We start from the raw sequence: 20,493 nt of genomic DNA, 5'->3' as shown, positions 1-20,493 counted from the left end.
AAATATAACGTAATGTTTTATGTCGTGTGCTCCCGTCATTTTTAACAGCATTCAATTAGTTACCACCCAGCTTTCCACAGGGTTTATTGAGTCAGTGGTTTTCGTCTAGACAACACTGCGATGTCTTTACGTTGTTAATGGTAAGAGGCTCATGACTGTGGTTTGACCTATTCACATTGCAATGGTTTATTTTTATTATTAGTGGTTTCTTACACAGGTATCCTGTTTATGCTTGTTGTTCGCAACCTGATGTGGATGGACTTTCTTTTCTGACTCTTACGTCATTTTTTGGTTCATGTCAGTGTGTTCAGTATTCATTCACATAAGTTGTGGTGTGCATAAAGTACATGGGCTTGGGTTCCCAAGTGTGGCTATAGACTAATGGAAGTTTTACAGTTTTGGTCATTTAGTTCATTGATAAATGCAGTGGGGTTCTACTTTTAATTTGTGTTTGCCTGCATATTAGAAAATATTAATACAGTTTCCTGATTGTGACTCATTACTGACTGTAACATTTTCATGTGATGTAAATATGTAACACCACTTTACAAGGCTTACGTAATGGTAGATTATGATTGTTGTATTTCTCGGTAGCCATTTCGTACAACAGGCGTGTAACTTCACATGATATTGTCTTCTGGACTTCAGTATGTGTAGGAGTATTTCTTCACACATATTTCTTACTTGGTTTTTTGTGTAATTTTTCTAGGTTGCGCTACAGTCGTGCGTTTACTACGCATGATATAGCATAGATGTTTTTAGGTTTTAGTACGTGTCTAGTTTTTCGCAAGTCCTGCATGACGCAAGTGAACATTGGCTTGACCTACTCATTTGCTTCCTTTTAGTCTTAGGCATGTAACCACGTTGATTCCTACACTACATTTGATGGTATTATGGTGCTAAAGTTGCGAGTTCATATGATCCATTGGTTACCCCAGTTGCCACCTTGACTGTTCCTTGCGTTCGACTCTATTGCATGACATATGGATGGTTTTTCTTAACTCTTTATTTTACGCGAAATAGGTAAACGGCCTGTACATCTACTGGGAACTTTCGTTTGCCCATTTTCACTAATGTTGCATTTTGACTTGTTGCTAGCATATGTTGGATAAATTACGATGTAATTGTTGTAATAGGGGGTGACTTCAACTTGACAGGTATAGATTGGGAGTGTCATGCTGTCAAAACTGGTGCCAGAGACGGGGATTCGTGAAACATTGTCCTGGATGTCTTGTCCGAAAATTACTTTGAGCAGATAGTGAGAAAACCGTCTTAGACATCCTGGCAACAAACAGGCCTGAACTTATCGAATCAGCTAACGTAGAGGAAGTTATCAGTGATCACAAGGCTGTGGTAGCACCTATGACAACGCGTCTGACAAAGAACGTGAAGAAAGGTAGAAAGATATTTTTGCTTAACAAATGTGACAGATTTCATAGTATCTGAGCAGCCAGCATCAAATATTCGGTGATGAGGACGAAAATGTGGAAAACAAATGGAAAAAATCCGAAGGAATTGTGCAGTATGCCATAGACAAGTATATTCCGAGTAAGATCTTAATGGATGGGGAAGACCCACCATGGTTTAATGGCCGTAATAGGAAACTGTTACATAAACAAAAAGGGGGCTTCATCTCAGACTCAAGAGAAGTAAAAACCTAGTAGACAAAAGCTGAATGAAACGAAAATAAGCGTAAGAAAATCAACGGGAGAAGCGTTCAGTGTCTCTGAAAGTAAAACTTTTTCAGCCTATCTGTGTAAAAACCCTAAGAGGTTTCGGTCGTACGTAAAATCAGTAAGTGGGTCAAAATCGTCTATTCATTCACTCAGTGACCATACTGGCACTGAAACGGAAGATAGCAGAGAGAAGGCCGAAATACTGAATTCAGTCTTCCCAAACTGTTACATCGATGAAGATCGTAACACAATCCCTCCTTTCAGTCGTCGTACGAACGTCGAAATGACAGATATTGAGACAGTCGATCGCGGAATAGGGAAACAACTACAGTCGCTTAGTAGAGAGAAGGCGTCAGTACCAGACGCGATACCTACAAATTCTACAAAGATTATACAAAATCACTTGCTCCCCTTCTTTCAGTAATTTATTGCAGATCTCTTGGGCACCAAAGGGTACCCGTTTTCAAGAAGGGCCATAGGACAGATGTATTCAATTATAGACTTATATTGCAGATTTCAACCTGTTGTAGAATTATGCTCAAGAATTACGACGATCTTGGATCTTCTTGTCTATAAAAATCAATGTGGATTCTGCAAACAAAGATCCTGCGAAACTCAGCTCGCTCTGTTCCTCCATGAGATCCACAGTGCCGTAGACAATGGCCCTCAGGTTGATGCCACGTTCCAGGAAGGCATTTGACACTGTCCCGTACTGCCGTTTAGTGAAAAAAATACGAGTTTATCGAGTATCGGAGCAGATTTGTGACAGGATTCAAGACTTCCTTGCAGACAGAACTCAACACGTCCCTCTTAACGGAACAAAATCGACAGATGTAATGTGCCCCAAGGAAGTGTGATAGGACCGTTACTGTTTACAATATATATAAATGATACAGTAGAAATCGTCAGATGCTCTCTAAGGCTGTTCCCAGATGATACGACTGTCTATAACAAAATGGCAAACCAGACGATAGTAATGATTTGCAGAATGACATCCAGAGTATTGATGAATGGTGCAGGCTCTGGCGGTTGACCCTGTACGTAAATATATCTGACATATTGCGCATACATAGGAAAAGAAATCCACTTCTGTACAGCTACACTACTGATGACAAACCGCTGGAAACAGCATCTTCCGTGATATATCTAGGGGTAACTATTCAGATCGACATTAAGTAGAATGACTACATAAAACAAATAGTGTGAAAAGCTGATGCCAGACTCAGGTCCATAGGAAGAATGTTAAGGAAATGTAGCTCACCCACGATGGAAGTGGCTTATAAGGCAGTTGTTCGACCGATTCAGACAGGACTGGTAGAAGATCAAGAGAAGTTCCAACGAAGAGCGGCACGTTTCGTTACGGGAACGTTCTGTCGGCACGAGAGCGTTACGGAGCTGCTCGACAAACTCCATTGGCAGACGTTACAAGAAATATGTTGTGCATCTCGGAGATATTTGCTATTGAAATTTCGAGGGAGCACTTTCCGGGAAGAGTCGAACTACATATTACTTCCCCCTACATACGTTATAGCCATTAGGAGAAAATTCGGGAAATTAGAGCCAATACAGAGACTTACCGACAATCATTCTACCCACACGCTATTCGTGAGAGGAACATGGTTCTAGGGCTCAGTTACGAAAAGTGCCCTCCGCCACACACCCTTAAGTGGCTTGCGGAATAGGATGTAGATGAGGATGAATTACTTAGACCTGGTTCTGTAGCACATCTGTGGATTCTCACGCCATAGATTTTGTCCTCATAAGCAACTTAATATCCCCCTCACCATTATCCTGCATATACTACATGACAAGCGTAACTGCTCTTTACTGTAGGTCCATTTTACTGGTTGTCTTTCTGGTCGTAAGTCATACTTTCCATTGTCTTACCCTTCTTAAGTGTTACGTGTGAATATAGAGGTAGGGGTCTTTGATTGTTCTGACTGGATTGAATGTCTTCTAATGCACTGTACATATACTTCAGTAATCTCCTTTAGGATTACTTCAGAGTTTGGTATATCACCCATCCACGCACCTATCAAATCAGGAGACTTCTCACTTTCGTGATAATCGTGGCTGTGAACTAAGTGCTATGCTTAGTGGTATTTCCTTACTGTGTATTACATTGAACTCACAGTTTGGTTCATTAGAAAAAAAAATTTATAAAATAACTGACACCTTATGATTCTTTGATTGACAGATTGCATTGATGTAACTTTATATTCTTGTTTTATTGGTTACTGTTGGTGTATGGAACATGGTGATACAGATAGTCGACGTGGGGCTAACCTCCAGTAAGTAGTTTTATGTTTTACTACTATATGCAACATATAAATAAATATTTTACCTACAGTTTGCACTCATCAGGATATGGGTGACTATTTTGCTCCTGATGTTTCGCCGGCCGATGTGGCCGAGCGATTCTAGGCGCTTCAGTCTGGAACCGCGCGACCGCTACGATCGCAGGTTTGAATCCTGCCTCGGGCATGGATGTGTGTGATGTCCTTAGGTTAGTTAGGTTTAAGTAGTTCTAAGTTCTGTGGGATTGATGACCTCAGATGTTAAGTCCCATAGTGCTCAGAGCCATTTTTGAACCTGATGTTTCACAGGCACCGATAGTAGCATTATACCATGATTATCTGTGCATAGCATGTAATATTGTCATCCCTTTAGCAGGTTCTTTCTTACTATTATGTGGCATATATATTTTGTCCCCTAAGTTTCATTGATACAGTGTGCAAACGTTCTCTCATTTAATTTCTTAATTTATTTTTTATTTTAAAGTTACTTCCTGTGCAGTTTAGTAATGCTGTATGTTACTACATATTACCACTGTTTAAAATACTTACACTGACCCTTTTGATATGTATTTCACACTGTTATCATTGTTGTCTTTCCACAGGCGCCTGAAGACGGAGTAATGAAGCGCGTAAACTGATTGCACAAATAAAATAAAACTAGAAGTTTACGCGGCTGAAGGTGTTTTGATTTGACATTTTCTATTGAACAGCAGAGGTCCCGCAACTATCTTGCATAAAGATGTCTGGCATCAGCTTTTCCACTATTTGTTTTATGTGGTCATTCTACTTAATGTCGAACTGGATAGTTACCTCTAGATATTTTATGGAAGATACTGTTTCCAGCGGTTTGTCATCAGTAATGTACCTGTACAGAAGTGGATTTCTTTTCCTATGTATGCGCAATTGTGTCCGCTTGAAGAGAGGATTACGTCAACGCATTAAATGAAAAGACGGAAGTTTCAATGAGCGTTTCTGGTCCCTCTTTATCAATGTCTTCGTGAGGAATAGCCATAAATCTAATATCTTTAGTGGTCGTTAAGTTTTAATGTTTCTTGCGGGATTTTCACAGTGGATGATAATACAGCAATGTAGGTGCAAGGTTGGTTTTTGGGATTTGCTATGACTTTTCACGCAAACGTCCATAGTTTTTACTGTAGATAGCAACATTGTTGGGGGCTGTGACGCATACGTAACATGATAATAAAATCTTTAGTGGGTGAACTGTGTGTTTTATGTGCCAACATTAAATGTACAAGAATGAGTTTTTATGTGTTTGACAATACACATTCACTGCTTGCTGTTTACTTTTGACATAGCCTAATGACATAGCTACAGGATAATATAGATTGATTTACTTAAGTGTTAATAATTATAGTAACATGAAGTAATGATGTGAGATTCCTTGTTTCACAGAACTTGATAACGGGACAATGTAGTCCCGAAACATGTTAAGTGAAATAAAGCAGACATTTTCGGCAACTGGTGGTGACATTCTCAGTACAAACTAAACCTTTTGCTTCTTCTCTTTGTTGTTGTCTTGAGCACATTGGATGGATTTGCAACAGTTTATCGGTTTCAATTGTTATACGCGTTCATAAGAGACAAGGGAATCGTCAGGAGTGTCCCAGGGATGTGTGACAGAGCGCTCCTGTTCTCTACGCACATAAACTATCCGACGAATAGGGTGAGCAACAATATGCATCTGTTTGTTGATGACGCTTGAAGGGTAAAGGAAAGTGTCGTCTTTGAAAGTCTGAAGGAGTATACGGTATGATTCAGATTTTCTGTTTGCTGTAGTGAAAGACAGCTTGCTCTAAATGTAGAAAAAATTAATCTGAAGCTCATGACTCGGAAAGACAATCCCGTAATATTCGAACACAGTAGTAGTGGTTTGCTGCTTGACACAGCTACGTCGATTAAATATCTACGCGTAACGTTGCAAAGCGATCTGAAATGGAAGGAGCATGTAAGGATTGGAGTAGCGTAGGCGAATGGTCGACTTCGGTTTTTTGGGAGAATTTAAGAAAAGTGTGGTATATCCGTGAAGGAGACGGCGTATGGAACACTAGGACGAACCATTTTTGTGTTCTACTGGAGTGTGTGAGATCTACACCTGGGTGGATGAAAGAAAGACGCTGCACCAGATCAGAAGCTTGCTCCTCGATTTGTTACCTATGAGTTCGACCGACACGTGAACTTGCATGAGAACCAGTGGAGGAAAGAGGACGTTCTTTTCGCGTAACATTGTTGAGAAAGGTTAAAGAACCGGCATTTGCGATGGACTCCAGAACGATTGTACTGCCACCAAAGGGTCTCGCGTAAGGACTAAGAACATAAAGTCTAAGAAATTCGGGCTCGTGCCGAGGCATATAGACAGTCGGTTGAGAGAGGAACAGGAAAGGGACTGACTTGCAGTGGTATGTGGTACTCTCCGCCATGCATCATATGGTGACTCGCGAAGTTCGTACTAGTGTGTTGATGTTAATCGTAACTAAACATGCAAGAAAGTGCAAAAAAAGAGAAAAGTAGGAGTATACACAGTATCCTGTTACAAAAATTTGAAGTCCAACAGTCACCTAACTCCAGTTTTTGTCACTTGACGTCAACTAATGTGTCTAGTCATGTGCCGTACTTATCAAATGCAACAGTTATATTCTCGTTTCGGCTAGTACATTTTAAAATTATTATTACTATATTATGGTGATACTGCATATGTGTGAATGAGTGAGCGAGCGAGAGACAGGAAGTGGAAAAGAAAGAGAGAGAGACGGGGGAGGGGGGGGGGGGGAGGGAGGGAGGGAGAAAGAGAGAGAGAGAGCGCATGAGTAGTTCGACTGTGACAGAGCTTTAGATTGCTAAATATATGATTCCAAATACTTTGTTTTAGCGACTAGGCTTCTGGCATAATTTCAACACATACATATGTCTATGTTTTTCTTTTGATATACATTAGTAGTGCTAAGTGGGTTTCTGTAAGGAGGGTTAGGGATGTATTTACTAGTGATGCAAAAGTTTGTCCCTTACATGCTAGTTACTGATATACTAAAATTTACTTTTGTTCCATGATGTAAGCAAGAAATGGCTGAGGTAAGAAATGGATTATGTATGTAGATAATATACACTGAGCTGACAAAAAGTCATGGGATAGCAATGTGCACGTATATAGATGGGGGTAGTATCGCGTACCTAAGGTGTAAAATGGCAGTACACTGGCGTAGCTGTACTCAGGTGATTCTTGTGAAAACGTTTCCGACAAGCCACGGCCCACGACGGCAATTATCAGACTTTGAACGCGGAATGGTAGTTGGAGCTTGATGCATGGGACATTCCATTACGGAAATTATTAGAGAATGTAATATTCCTAGGTCCACCGTGTCAACAGTGTGACGTCAACATCAAATTTCAAGCATTACCTCTCACCACGGACAACGCAGTGCCCAACGGCTTTAACGATCGAAAGAAGCGGCGTTTGCGTAGAGTTGTCAGTGCTAACAGATAGGCTACACTGCGTGAAATAACAGCAGAAATCAATGCGGGACGTCAAACGAACTTATCCCTTAGGACGGTGCGGCGAAAGCTGGCGTTAATGGGCTATGGCACCAGACGACCGACACTAGTCCTTTGTCAACAGCATGAAATCACATGTAGCGCCTCTCCTGAGGTCGTGACCATATCGGTTGCACCTTAGACAATTGGAAACCGTGGCCTGGTCAGATGAGTACTGATTTTAGTTGTTGAGACTGATGGTAGGGTTCGAGCTTGGCGCAGCCCGCAGGAAGCCATTGGCGCAGGTGGTCAACAAGGCACTGTGCAAGCTGGTGTTGGCTCCATAATGACGTCGACTGTGTTTACAAGGAACTGAACCGATCTTTGACTGAAAATGGTTATGTTGGCTACTTGGATACCATTTGCAGCCATTCATGGACTTCATGTTCCCAAACAACCATGGAATTTTTATGGACTCTCGTCCATGTCACCGGGCTACAATTGTTTGCGACTGGTTTGAGGAGCCTGCTAGGCAATTCGAGCGAATAATTTGGCCAACCAGATCGCCCGACATGATTCCCATCGAACATTTATGGGACACAACAGAGGGGAAACTCGTGCACAAAATACTGCACCGGCAACACTTGACAATTATGGATGGCTATTAGAGGCAATATGTCTCAATAATAGGCCTTGTTACGTCAGAACCAGACACTATTAGGAGGTATCCCACGACTTTTTCCACCTAATGATAATGAGCGTATGGCATTGGAGGCCGGGAGACCCCTCGCGGCGCGGTTCGGCTGCCGCTCCACAAGTTCTTTAACGCCACTACGGCGACTTCTAAGTGAATGAGGACGAAATGATGATGAAAGACACACAACACCCAGTCATCTCGAGGCAGAGAAAATCCCCGACCCTGCCGGGAATCGAACCCGTGCGCGGGAAGCGACAACGCTACCGCAAGACCACGAGCCGCGGACTTTTTCCACCTCACCTAAACAGATAGATACACATATAAGCTGACAGGGGGTCCAAATTGTTCACCCACGCAAGCAAAATACTCACATAACTTTAACTTAGTCTTTTTCTGCCAGACAGTTTCACAGGGTATAAAAAGTGGAACATGCTGTTCATTCAGAGCTTATTAATTTGCGCCTGATGATGAAAGTATAATTCTCCGAAATGCGTAGTGGAAAGTTTAATATAATACACGTGACTGGCTACAGCAGCTTAAATTTTCAATTGATGTATTGGTCACATTCAACCTTAACCTAAAATGTTGAGCCGGCCGAAGTGGCCGTGCGGTTAAAGGCGCTGCAGTCTGGAACCGCAAGACCGCTACGGTCGCAGGTTCGAATCCTGCCTCGGGCATGGATGTTTGTGATGTCCTTAGGTTAGTTAGGTTTAACTAGTTCTAAGTTCTAGGGGACTAATGACCTCAGCAGTTGAGTCCCATAGTGCTCAGAGCCATTTGAACCTAAAATGTTGAAATTTATGCAAAAATGTTCTAGTGTATTTGGACAAGAGCTCACCCAGTTTAACTTCAGAGTACTCTATGAACTGCATTCCAAAGGGTGTTCCAATTGACCCTAAAGTCAATTGTGTACAGTAGATGCACGCTCCTAAATTCAAAACTCTGAGATGAGAAACTGTATGTGGAAAGATAATATGTACATTTTCCTGATATTAGCAAATTGTACATTAAAATAGCAACAGCTCACAGAAACCAGAGCAACGAGTGCTAGTCTCAATGCAAGCGTTACAACACAACTGTTTGACATACGTCATCTTAGGATTCCGAATTCTTTGCTCCCATTTCTTACACACATGTGTTATAACAACCTTGTAACTGGTGCTCTACCAGTACTCTCCGCACTGTGTATTTCGAAGAGTACTTTTATGGATGGTTGATTGTTGACAAATTTTCTCCCGTACGATCCATCACCATATGACACTGTGGCGATCAGTCCACTGTCGATAACCTCGACCAGCTGTCTATGGTCTGTTACTTGTACCTTTCTGCCACAGTGAAACATTTTTTCCAATCAGGATAGCGCTTAATGCGAATATTACCGCTGTACGTTTTTTCAAGATCCATTCTGCTGCTCTGCACATAAAACGCGAGTCTGCAAGCTCCGGTAACGAATAATACCCCATCTTTGGCAATCGGTCACGGACTGTGAGCACTGGCAAAAACTGCATTGGAGACATCGCAGGCGATTGCGCATTTTTTAAAGATAGCACTACAGATGCACAAAGTATCAGGCTGTTATCTGTTTGGATCGTAAGCGGTTTACGAAACTCGCCTGAAATATTTATATCCTACCATTTAAAACAATGTAGGACCCTGTCCTTTTGAATAACTGTGGGTCTATAGGACTGAGACATCCTGTGATGCGTTTAGAAGATATGCGCACCTTAACAGGGTATCTGGGGCCCCGTCACCACGTCCAAAGTGGGCCTCGACGCCTGGATCTCCGACTTGGAGGCTGCAATGGCGCTCCGAGACGGAGGAGCCCGGCATGTTGTGGCGCGGTCTCATGCAAACTGGAGTCTTGGTGTCTGCGACGCATCCCACAGGTGGTCCGAGTCGAATGTTAGGTCAGTCACGGAACCAACTCGTCGGTGTTCTTGTAATCACTGTACATGGAAGGCCTCTACGAGGGGGAAGACTTGGCTGATGATGTGATAGAAGAAGGAAGAGGAATAGGCAAAGAAGAGATGGGGGTACAGTATTAGAATCAGAATTTAAAAGAGCTTTGGACGCCTTAGGATCAAATAAGGTAGAAGGGATAGATAACAGTCCATCACAGTTTCTAAAATCGTTTTGGGAAATCGCAGCAAAACGACTATTCACGTTGGTGTGTAGAATGTATGAGCCTGGCGATATACCATCTGACTTTCGGAAAAACATGATCCACACAATATTCAATGTTGCAAGAGCCGACAACTGAGAGAATTATAGTACAATCAGCTTAACAGCTTATGCATCCAAGCTACTGACAAGAATAATTTACAGGAGAATGAAAAAAAAACTGAGGATCTGTTAGATGACGATCAGTTTGGATTTAGGATAAGTAAAGGCATGAGAGAGGCAATTCTGACGTTGCGGTTGATAATCGAAGCAAGACTAAAGAAAAATCAGGACACGTTCATGAGATTTTTCCTTCCGGAAAAAGCGTTCGACAATCTATACTTCGAAGAGGCAATGACGGAAATAAAACAAAGGTCCAAGATTGAGATTAAAATTCGGGGTGAAAGGATATGAATGATAACATTCACTGGTGACATTGCTATCCTCAGTGAAAGTGAAAAAGAGTTACAGGTTGTGTTGAATAGAATGAGCAGTCTAATGAGTACAGAACATGGATTGAGAGTAAATCGAAGAAAGGCGAAAATAATGAGAACTAGGAAAAATGAGAACAGCGAGAAACTTCAAACCACAAGTGGTGATCACGAAGTAGATGAAGTTAGGGAATTCTGCTACGTAGTCAGCAAAATAATGCGTGACGGACGGAACAAGGAGGACATAAAAAGCGGACTAGCACTGGAAAAAGAGCATTCCTGGCCAAGAGACGTCTGCTGTTGTCGAATATAGGTCTTAAATTGAGGAAGAAATTTTTGAGAATCTACGTGTGCAACTCAGCATTGTATGATAATGAAACGTGCACTGTGGGAAAACCGGAACAGAAGAGAACCGAAGCGTTTGAGATGTGGTGCTACAGAAGAATGTTGAAAATTAGGTGGACTGGCAAGGTAAGTCTTGAGGAGATTCTCCGCAGAATCGTCGAGGAAAGGAGCATATGGCTAACACTGACAACAAGAACGGACAGTATGATAGGACATTCGTTAACACATCAAGGAATAACTTCCATGGTGGTGAAAAATGTAGAGCAAGACAGAGACTGGAATACATCCAGCAAATAATTGAGAATGTAGGTTGCAACAGCTACTCATGAAGAAGATGGCACAGGAGAGGATTCGTAGCTGGTCGCATGAAATCTGTCAGAAGAGTTACGACTCGTCGTGTGGCGCTACCTATCACCTTAATCAAAAATTCTATCGCCCCTGAGGCTATTCAGCGTATATAGCAATTCACTATCTGTATAACTTTCACAAAGCAAATACGTACGGAGAATGACGAAGAAATATTGCTCAGATCGTAATTTAGCAGTCAATTGCTTGTTCTTTGAATGACACACATGCCACTGCCAACGAGTGTATTTCCCCCCTCTTCACCATCAAATGCTGAATTTAAAAAATGTGGGAAAAGAGTTAAGAGTGGAATAAATTCGGTGTGCCTATACTGTTTCCCATTACATGGTGGTTCCCGTTACACAATAGATATAGTTAAAAATGTGAAGTACAGCATCGTGGATGTGCTACAATATTAATTAATTTCTTTAACCGAATTTCGGCTCTCAAGGCCTTGTAAGCCGAAAACCAGTAAGCGAAATCAGTTAATGCCGTAGAATATCTACAATACTGTGTTTTCAATTTATAATTATGAAGTTGTTCTACTAAGCGGCGACGGACTTTCCAATACGCTGTTTTCCAAAGAAACCTGCAGGCCTGGCTTAACTCGCAGCGTGCTGGCTTCCGAGACGTGAGCCCTATCCGAATCAAATAGACTGTGCAGATCAGTGGTCATTCAATTGATAAAAAGGCTTCTCTGAGAGTGTTTTAGGCAGTTTTCCATGCTCATTACGCAAATCCTGGGCTTGTGCCCCACCTCGGACTCAGCGAACACTCTACACAAACAATTAAAATATGCTGAAAAACAGAACAAAGTTTAGACGATTCACAGACAGGTGGTGCTCACCATTTACCTCCTTTCCTCAGGTTAAGTGATCACTGTGACCGTAAGGAACAGCATACGGCCACAAAATCAAAATAATAAATTCGCTAGGTAAAGCTGACAGTGGACCTCATGCGCCGGGGTAAACGGTAGGAAAGAAAGAGAGAGTTCACAGTTTTATAGAATTTCTTTGAACTATTTCCGGTATTGGTTGAACACTGTGTTTTTGTTAATCCTTTCAGACCTGAAATTTTTCTGGAGGAAGAAAAATTTTTCTTTATGTGGTAGTGGTCTTAGGTGATTTTTTAATGATTTTAGGAGCAAGATTTATACAAAAATATGTACCCGTTTCCAAAACGTACTTTGTTCACTTGGCTTCACTTTAAGGACTAAAATAACTAATTATGAAATATTCTCTATTGTAATAAATAGTAAAATGATCATTCAATAATTTCCATGTAAAATAACAACAACAATATTCAATTACACACTGGAAAATAGCGAACCATGTATTCTAGTGGTCACGAGTTGCTGCGCACTGACACATTGACTTGCTGATATTTTTATAGTGATGCCCAACGGTTGGCAGCATTTGTGCGTGATGAAAAAGTTGAACATTTACAAGTGTGTAGCTCAGGTTCGCTTAGGGAAGAAATACTTTTGTTGCAGCTAACAGACTGTAAAAGTTAATGTACACAATTGTAGCCAGGGGGTCTGAAAGGGTTAGTAGATGTATTTGAGTATCAGAGTGGCGTATGGCATGCACATGAAGTGTAAGATGTAGAATCGCTTCCCAGGGAGACAAGAAGAGAAAGAGAGAGATAGAGAGAGCGAGAAAGAGAGAGAATGATAAACGTCGCGCATCTCACATAGAGCGGATAGAGCTTCGCTAGAAACCTGCCGTGAGCGCAAAATGTGTTCTGTCACACTCACTGATTGAGCACTGTATACTACATCACTCATTCCCTGCACATGGTGTGGATACAAAAAAGCAATAGCAAATGGTGAGACTTATGCACACCATCACTCCCTGCCATTTGAGGCATAGGAAGCAATTAAGCCCATATACAGGGACCTAAGTGACACTAAACTATTGTCACGGTGCTTACATGGAAAGACACAAAATGTTATTGAATGTTTCAACCATGTGACATGGGAACGGCTGCCTAAAACTGTGTTTGTTGGTTTCAATACCATGAGATTAGGTGTAATAGGTGCAGTTATTTGCTTTAATGTTGGGGCAGTTAGCATATGTGATGTTTTAGAGTGTTGGGACTAATTCCTAGTTTCAATATGAGACAAGCACTGATGGCAGTTGATTTCTTGAGAGTGGCCGAAGGCGAAAAATGGTTTCTTGAGGCAACTAAAGAGGCCAGAATAGCAAAGAGGAGCAAGAAAAGGAAGAGAGAAGATGAGGAACACACAAACCAAGAATATTATGCAACTGGAGGGTTTTACGAACAACAGATGTAAGTAACAGATGAAATGTACTTTTAAACTGAATTTCCCAAGAATCAAATTTTCTGACATGTTTATTTTATGCAAAAAAAAGACCACTCATCTTGCAGGCCTGACTGCTTGATGCCACAGTATGAGCAAGGCATGTGGGTGCCTCTCAATGCGTTTAAATGCTCTTCATCAAACCCCGAAGTTATTCCTAAAAGTGGAGAGTCACTAGCGTCAAAACGATCCTCCTTGAAACAAGAAAACCATTTCCTTGCCGTGCTCTGTCCAATGGCGTTATCCCCATACATGGCGCAAATCTTTCTCTGCCTCCGCTACTGTCCCCGTTTACTGAACGCAAACGAAGGAATATGTCGGAAATGTTCCAATTTCTCCACTTGGCACTTCATTTTCTAACGTCCACAGCTCCACTCATTACCTCCAAATGACAAAATGACACTATGTAAACTCAGATAGCAACAGTGAACTACAAATAAAAAATGACAATCGATAAATAAACCCATACCTCTCGGAATATCAGCATGCAAAAGAAAAGCGCTACGAACTTATCAACCTATGTAATAATAATGTAATATATGTTAAAGTGATTTTACATGTATCCAAACAATTTTATTTGTGTATTACAATATTAAATGAACTATATATTTCATTAGTGTCATTATTTTTCTGTTTCATATCGAGCGCACGAACGCGGCAAAATGACCACCGCAGAATCATCGTTGCAGCAGCCAAAGAGTCACAGACTGACACTGGGACAGATTACCCGACAGTCAGTGATCGCAAGAACATTCCTCCTTTCAGTACTTCGGATCTATGACTGTACTGTCTATTTAACAATGCCATTGCATAAGATTTTTTTTTTAAACTGAACAACTGTTATGTACTAGGTAGTATCACGTTGTGTTGCTTCACTTCTTGTTTACTTAAGAATGAATAGTTGCACTGAAATTATGTGCCATTGTATAGAATATCTGTGTTGGTGATACAGTAAGAGGTATTGCATTTAGAGAATTTCCATTATGAAAATGAAGTGATTTTTATCTCTTCAAAAATATACATATATATCTTGAAGTATTATCTACTTGATACAATTATTAAAAGAAAAGAGAGAAAATTAATGTTTACGAGACGCGCGAGAACCATAAAGATTACCTTTAAAAAAGTGCCCAACCGCATTTTTAGAAGTGAAACCAGTCTTCTGTACATCCAGAAAAATGAAAGGTATCGGACTGTTTTTTCCTATCTGCACTAACCGAACCCGCAAAAAGAAAAATTAAGACACTACCTTAAAAATCAGAGGGATTAATGCGGTCTACACACTGGTGTTCGAGACACTCTCGTAATAATTAAACTAGATCTTCGGAAACCGCTCTTACCGTCACACAAGACAGCCATTTTAGCATTAGTCCCATTATACATTCTCAGATGCATAGTTAAATATATACACTCATGCTCATATACAGTCTGGCACCGCGTGACCGCTACGGTCGCAGATTCGAATCCTGCCTCGGGCATGGATGTGTGTGATGTCCTTAGGTTAGTTAGGTTTAAGTAGTTCTAAGTTCTAGCGTACTGGTGACCTCAGAAATTAAGTCCCATAGTGCTCAGACACATTTGAACCATTTTGAACTCATGCTCATAAATTAAGGGTAATGCTGATACATGGTGAAACAACGGTCTGGTGGGCGGTTTGCGGGTTTAAAACACATCGGGGTATGACCATGCGGTGCATTTGACCTGCGGTCGTCGCACGATGGCGATGGCAGCAGACCACATACGCAGAGGTGTGTTGGTGCGTGTCAAAGCACGGTACAGCGAGTAAGTGTGCAGACGTTTTCAGACGTGCTAATGGTGACTGTGTGTTGAAAATGGCTCAAAGAACACATATTGATGACGTAATGAGAGGTAGAATACTAGGGTGACTGGAGGCTGGATAAACACAGCAGGTCGTAGCATGGGCCCTCCGTGTGCCACAAAGTGTGATCTCAAGATTATGGCAACGATTCCAGTGGACAGGAAACGTGTCCAAGCGCTATAGTGCGGGACGTCCACAGTATACAACACCACAGGAAGACCGATATCTCACCATCAGTGCTCGCAGACGGCCAAGGAGTACTGCTGGTGGCCTTGCTCCGGACCTTACAGCAGCCACTGGAACAGTTGTCTCCAAACACGCAGTCTAAAGACGACTGAACAGACATGGTTTATTCGCCCGGAGACCTGCAAGGTCCATTCCACTGAGACCTACAAGGCGCACTCCACTGACCCCGGGTCACAGGAGAGCCCGTGAAGCCTGGTGTCAAGAACACTGTACATGGTCATTGGAACAGTGGTCCCAGTTTATGTTCACAGACTAGTCCAGATATAGTCTGAACAGTGATTCTCGCCGTGTTTTCATCTGGCGTGAACCAGAAACCAGATATCAACCCCTTAATGTCCTTGAAAGGGACCTGTATGGAGGTCGTGGTTTGATCGTATGGTGTGGGGTAGGATTATGATTGGTGCACGTACACCCTTGCATGTCTTTGACAGAGGAATTGTAACAGGCCAGGTGTATCGGGACGTCATTTTGCACCAGTATGTCCGCGTGGGTCCCACCTTTCTCCTGACGGATGATAGCGCACGGCCTCACCGAGCTGCCATCGTGGAGGAGTATCCTGAAACAGAAGATATCAGACCTTCCTGTTCTCCAGACCTAAACCCCATCGAGCATGTCTGGGATGCTCTCGGTCGACGTATCACTGCACGTCTTCAAACCTCTAGGACACTTCAAGAGCTCCGACAGGCACTGGTGCAAGAAAGGGAGGCTATATCCCAGCAGCTGCTCGAACACCTGATCCAGAGTATGCCAATACGTTGTACGGCCTGTGTACGTGAGCATGGCGATCATATCCCATATTGATGTCGGGGTACATGCGCAGGAAACAGTGGCATGTGTTTCGGGACGGTTTTCTCAACTTATCACCAATACCATAGACTTACAGATCTGTGTCGTGTGTGTTCCCTACGTGCCTATGCTATTATCGCCAGTTTTGTGTAGTGCCACGTTGTGTGGCACGAAATTCTGCAATTATCCCTAATTTCTGAGCATGAGTGTATTTCTAGCTATGCGTCCATAGGGATATGAAAAACCTGAACGATACTGAGCGACTGTTGTCAGGATTCAGCTGAGTCAGTGAGGAAGATAGCTCTGTGCCATAAAATATTACTGGCAGTTTAACATATGTGTTTGAAGATAATCCGAGGAGAACAAACAAAGATACGGTTAACTAAACATTGGAAATGGACTGTATTCCAAACGGAAAGCTCCACATGTGTTAACTTATGTAACAGATTGAAACCACCTATTACATTGCAATTTGTACCTGTATCGTTGTTTGTCGTGGCCAGCAAGACTTTATTCGAGGCTGACACCAAAAGTTGTACCGTACTGTACAGTACTTCTCCTCTCACAGTTCCAAGTTGCACGTGAGCTCTAGCACTGCACACATTTAGCTGGATGTGTTTCACAGAGAAGGGTTCGTACAAAGATTGTTTCTTCCACACTACAGTGATTTTCTGGTGTTGATCCACCCTACAGATCACAACTGTATGCTGGACGCAGACAAAATATACTGCTCCGATTCGTCTGGAAATCAATCCAAGAAAAGACATGACGACGAGATATTATGTTTCGTCGACGTCTTTGTTCAGTTGTGATGTGAGAAAGTAACATTTTACGTTCTATGTCTTTAAAATGATAGGACGTTGTTGCAGTGCTAGATTATAGTACTGTCTGTTGAAGAAAGCACCATTTCCCACAACATTGAAGGCAGTACTCGGTTGTAGCTTAAATATTTGAAGAGATCGCCCTAGCGGACTGCTCATGGTACTGAACACCGGACGCACAGAGAGGTGGCAGAGCGTGCATTTATTTGCGTTTGATTAGGCCCCAAGACAAACGCAGTTAGCCGCGGGCTGTTACGTGGAGTGTTGCCGCCGGCTGTTGATTCGCTGTGGATCGCTATTGACCGCCTGTCCACAGCAAACATGGGCGCGCTCATGTGGCCCTCATCTTGTAGGCAAACACAGCCACAAGATTTCGCTAAACTTCCGTTATCGAGAACAGCTTAGTAGATTTCCGCTTCAGATTCCATGACTGTCGTATCAGCTTTTAGATGCATCAGAGTTCTGACGGCGAACACTTCCTCGAATTTATTGCTGTCCTGTTTTACGCTTCCTTTGGCCTTCCATTTCCAGCATAGTTAGCAGATAAGCTTTAAGAGAATTTTGGTATTCGGTATTACAATGCCTGAAAAAAAAAAATGAAATGCCAAGAAGACATGTTCGGATGTCAATGTAACTTCGTACACACGCATATATCAAAAGGTATGTAAACGACTACAGTTACAATTCTCTGTGACAAACAGGCATTAGCGAGCAATGGCGATGCTCGTGTTTTGTGTTGTTTCCTGCCCTGGCAGAGTATATAAGGGGCGTGAAGAGCGCTAGATGTTGAGTGATGGTTCAAAATGGTTCAAATGGCTCTGAGCACTATGGGACTTAACAGCTATGGTCATCAGTCCCCTAGAACTTAGAACTACTTAAACCTAACTAACCTAAGGACATCACACAACACCCAGCCATCACGAGGCAGAGAAAATCCCTGACCCCGCCGGGAATCGAACCCGGGAACCCGGGCGTGGGAAGCGAGAACGCTACCGCACGACCACGAGATGCGGGCTGTTGAGTGATAACTGCGAAACACGCAGAGATGCAGTGTAACCGTTTGGCACAGGATTTTCAGGGCTGACAGAGTTTGAAACGGGCTCATTGTGAATCTTCGTTTTCGGGCTGATGGAACCGTGCGGTATCCCGATTTGTGGGGCATTCAGATGTCGGACTGCTTGGGAACGTGAGAGCGGGCATACTCGCCTTCGAGGTCCGGTCGATCATGCCTGACCACCACAAGGGAGGATCGCTGTACTGTACACCAGGCACATCGTAACTCCTTCCCACCTGCATCTGCCATCCAGGGACAAATAATGGACTGCCTATAACATTCTGTGCCATTCCGCACCACTGATAGAAGAGTAACAGCTGCCAGACTAGGTAATTACCGTCCAACGCGTGGGCTACCGCTAACACCACAACACAAACGGGACCGTTGGTAAAATAGCCAGGAAGCACTAACTGCTTGTGGATGGCTTCGGTTTGTGTTCAACGACGAGTATCAGAGAATAGGTGGCGACTTGGGGAGACGTCCCATCCTCCTAAAATGTTGAGAGGCACAAGGTCTTGCTTCTGGCCTCATGGTGTGGGGAGCCATCCAGTATGATTAACTGAGAGGGTTTATGGGGCCAAACGGAGAAGACATCAGTCCCGCGATTCCGAAGATACTCGCAGAAGAAATAGGATACGCTAAAAGTGGACGGATCCAGACAGGGGAGTCAAATTATAAAACAATGAAATTAAAAGACACACAGTAAAAGGCATAAAAGTTCCAATATGACATCAGGTCAGGCTGGTACTGAAGGGGAGAACTCAAGACGTTGCAACGGTACGTCGTGGACATCCTGCGTCCTCGTATGTGACCTCTCACGCGACAGTATGGTGGTCCCATATTTAAACAGGACAACGCTCGTCCACACATGGGACCTGTATCAGTGAACTGTCTGGGTGATGCTCCTCTGGCAAGCAAGATCTCCAGATCCCCCCCCCCCCCCTGATAGAAAATGTGTGGGACCAGCTCGGACGTCAATTTCACCACAGTGACAGTTTCTATAGGATGTCGAGGTCCGGTTACAATTTTTGTGGGCAAGCTTGTCTCAGGAGAGGATACAAAGACTTTATGAAATTCTTCCCAAACAAAGGCATTGTATTTTCTTTCTCCTTAGGAACGAGGTCTCTTAGAACACAGTAAATTAATTATGCTCATTTTAGAAAAGAACACGTAAATTTCAAAGCTAATCGAGTTCAGCAAGCAAATTCGACATATTCTCGTTTAAATTTCAAAACGAACATTGCTGTGGAAGGTTTTCGCCAGATTCACACTAAATAACAAATTATGTTATCACGTCTTTGTGAAGTCAGGTACCCAGCAAAGTTATATAAGTGTGTCCTGCAAGGGGCGATAATTATTGTGTGAGTGAAGCTGAATGTGTGGAGAGATGTGAGCGGACTGGTCTCAGAGTACACTGTTGCTGCAAAAGTCATGAGATACCTCTTAATATTGTGTCGAATCTCCTTTTGCTCGGCGCAGTGCAGCAACTCGACGTGGTACAGACTCAACAAGTCGTTCGAATTTCCCTGCGGAAATATTGAACCATGCTGCCTCTGTAGCCGTCCATAATTGTGATTGTGTTGCCGGTATGTTCGATGAGATTCATGTCGGGTGGTCTGGATGGCCAAATAATTCACTCCAACTGTCCAGAATGTCTTCAAGCCAATCGCGAACAGCTGTGGCCCAGTAACGTGGCACATTTTCACCCACAAACGTTCCGGTACATGAAGTCCATCAATGGCTACAAATGGTCTCCAAGTACCCGGACATAGCCATTTCCAGTCAATGATCCAGGTAAACACAGTCCACACCATTATGGGGCCACCATCAGCTTGCACAGTGGTTTGTCGGCAAGCTGATTCCATGGCTTCGAGGAGTCTGCGCCACACTCGAGCCCTGCTATCAGCTCTTACTAAATGAAATCGAGACTTATCTGACCAGGCCAGTCACGGCCCAGTCATCTACGGTCCGACCCCGATATGGTCACGAGGCCAGGAGATCCCCTGC

The 20,493-nt window shown here is 42.8% G+C and overlaps 1 protein-coding gene across 1 annotated transcript in view; it reads left to right on the top strand.

Moving 5' to 3' along the window:
• Positions 1–20,493, top strand: part of LOC126260610 (uncharacterized) — a 40,199-nt gene that overhangs the window by 15,662 nt on the left and 4,044 nt on the right. The window contains exon 3 of the mRNA XM_049957947.1: positions 9,888–10,063. Coding sequence (XP_049813904.1) covers positions 9,888–10,063 — 176 coding nt within the window. The remainder of the gene's footprint in view (positions 1–9,887; positions 10,064–20,493) is intronic.

The sequence above is a fragment of the Schistocerca nitens genome, chromosome 5, assembly GCF_023898315.1.
Source record: "Schistocerca nitens isolate TAMUIC-IGC-003100 chromosome 5, iqSchNite1.1, whole genome shotgun sequence".
NCBI classification, from domain to species: domain Eukaryota; kingdom Metazoa; phylum Arthropoda; class Insecta; order Orthoptera; family Acrididae; genus Schistocerca; species Schistocerca nitens.
Note: the sequence above shows the minus strand (reverse complement) of the source record. Positions and strands in the feature narration are given on the sequence as shown.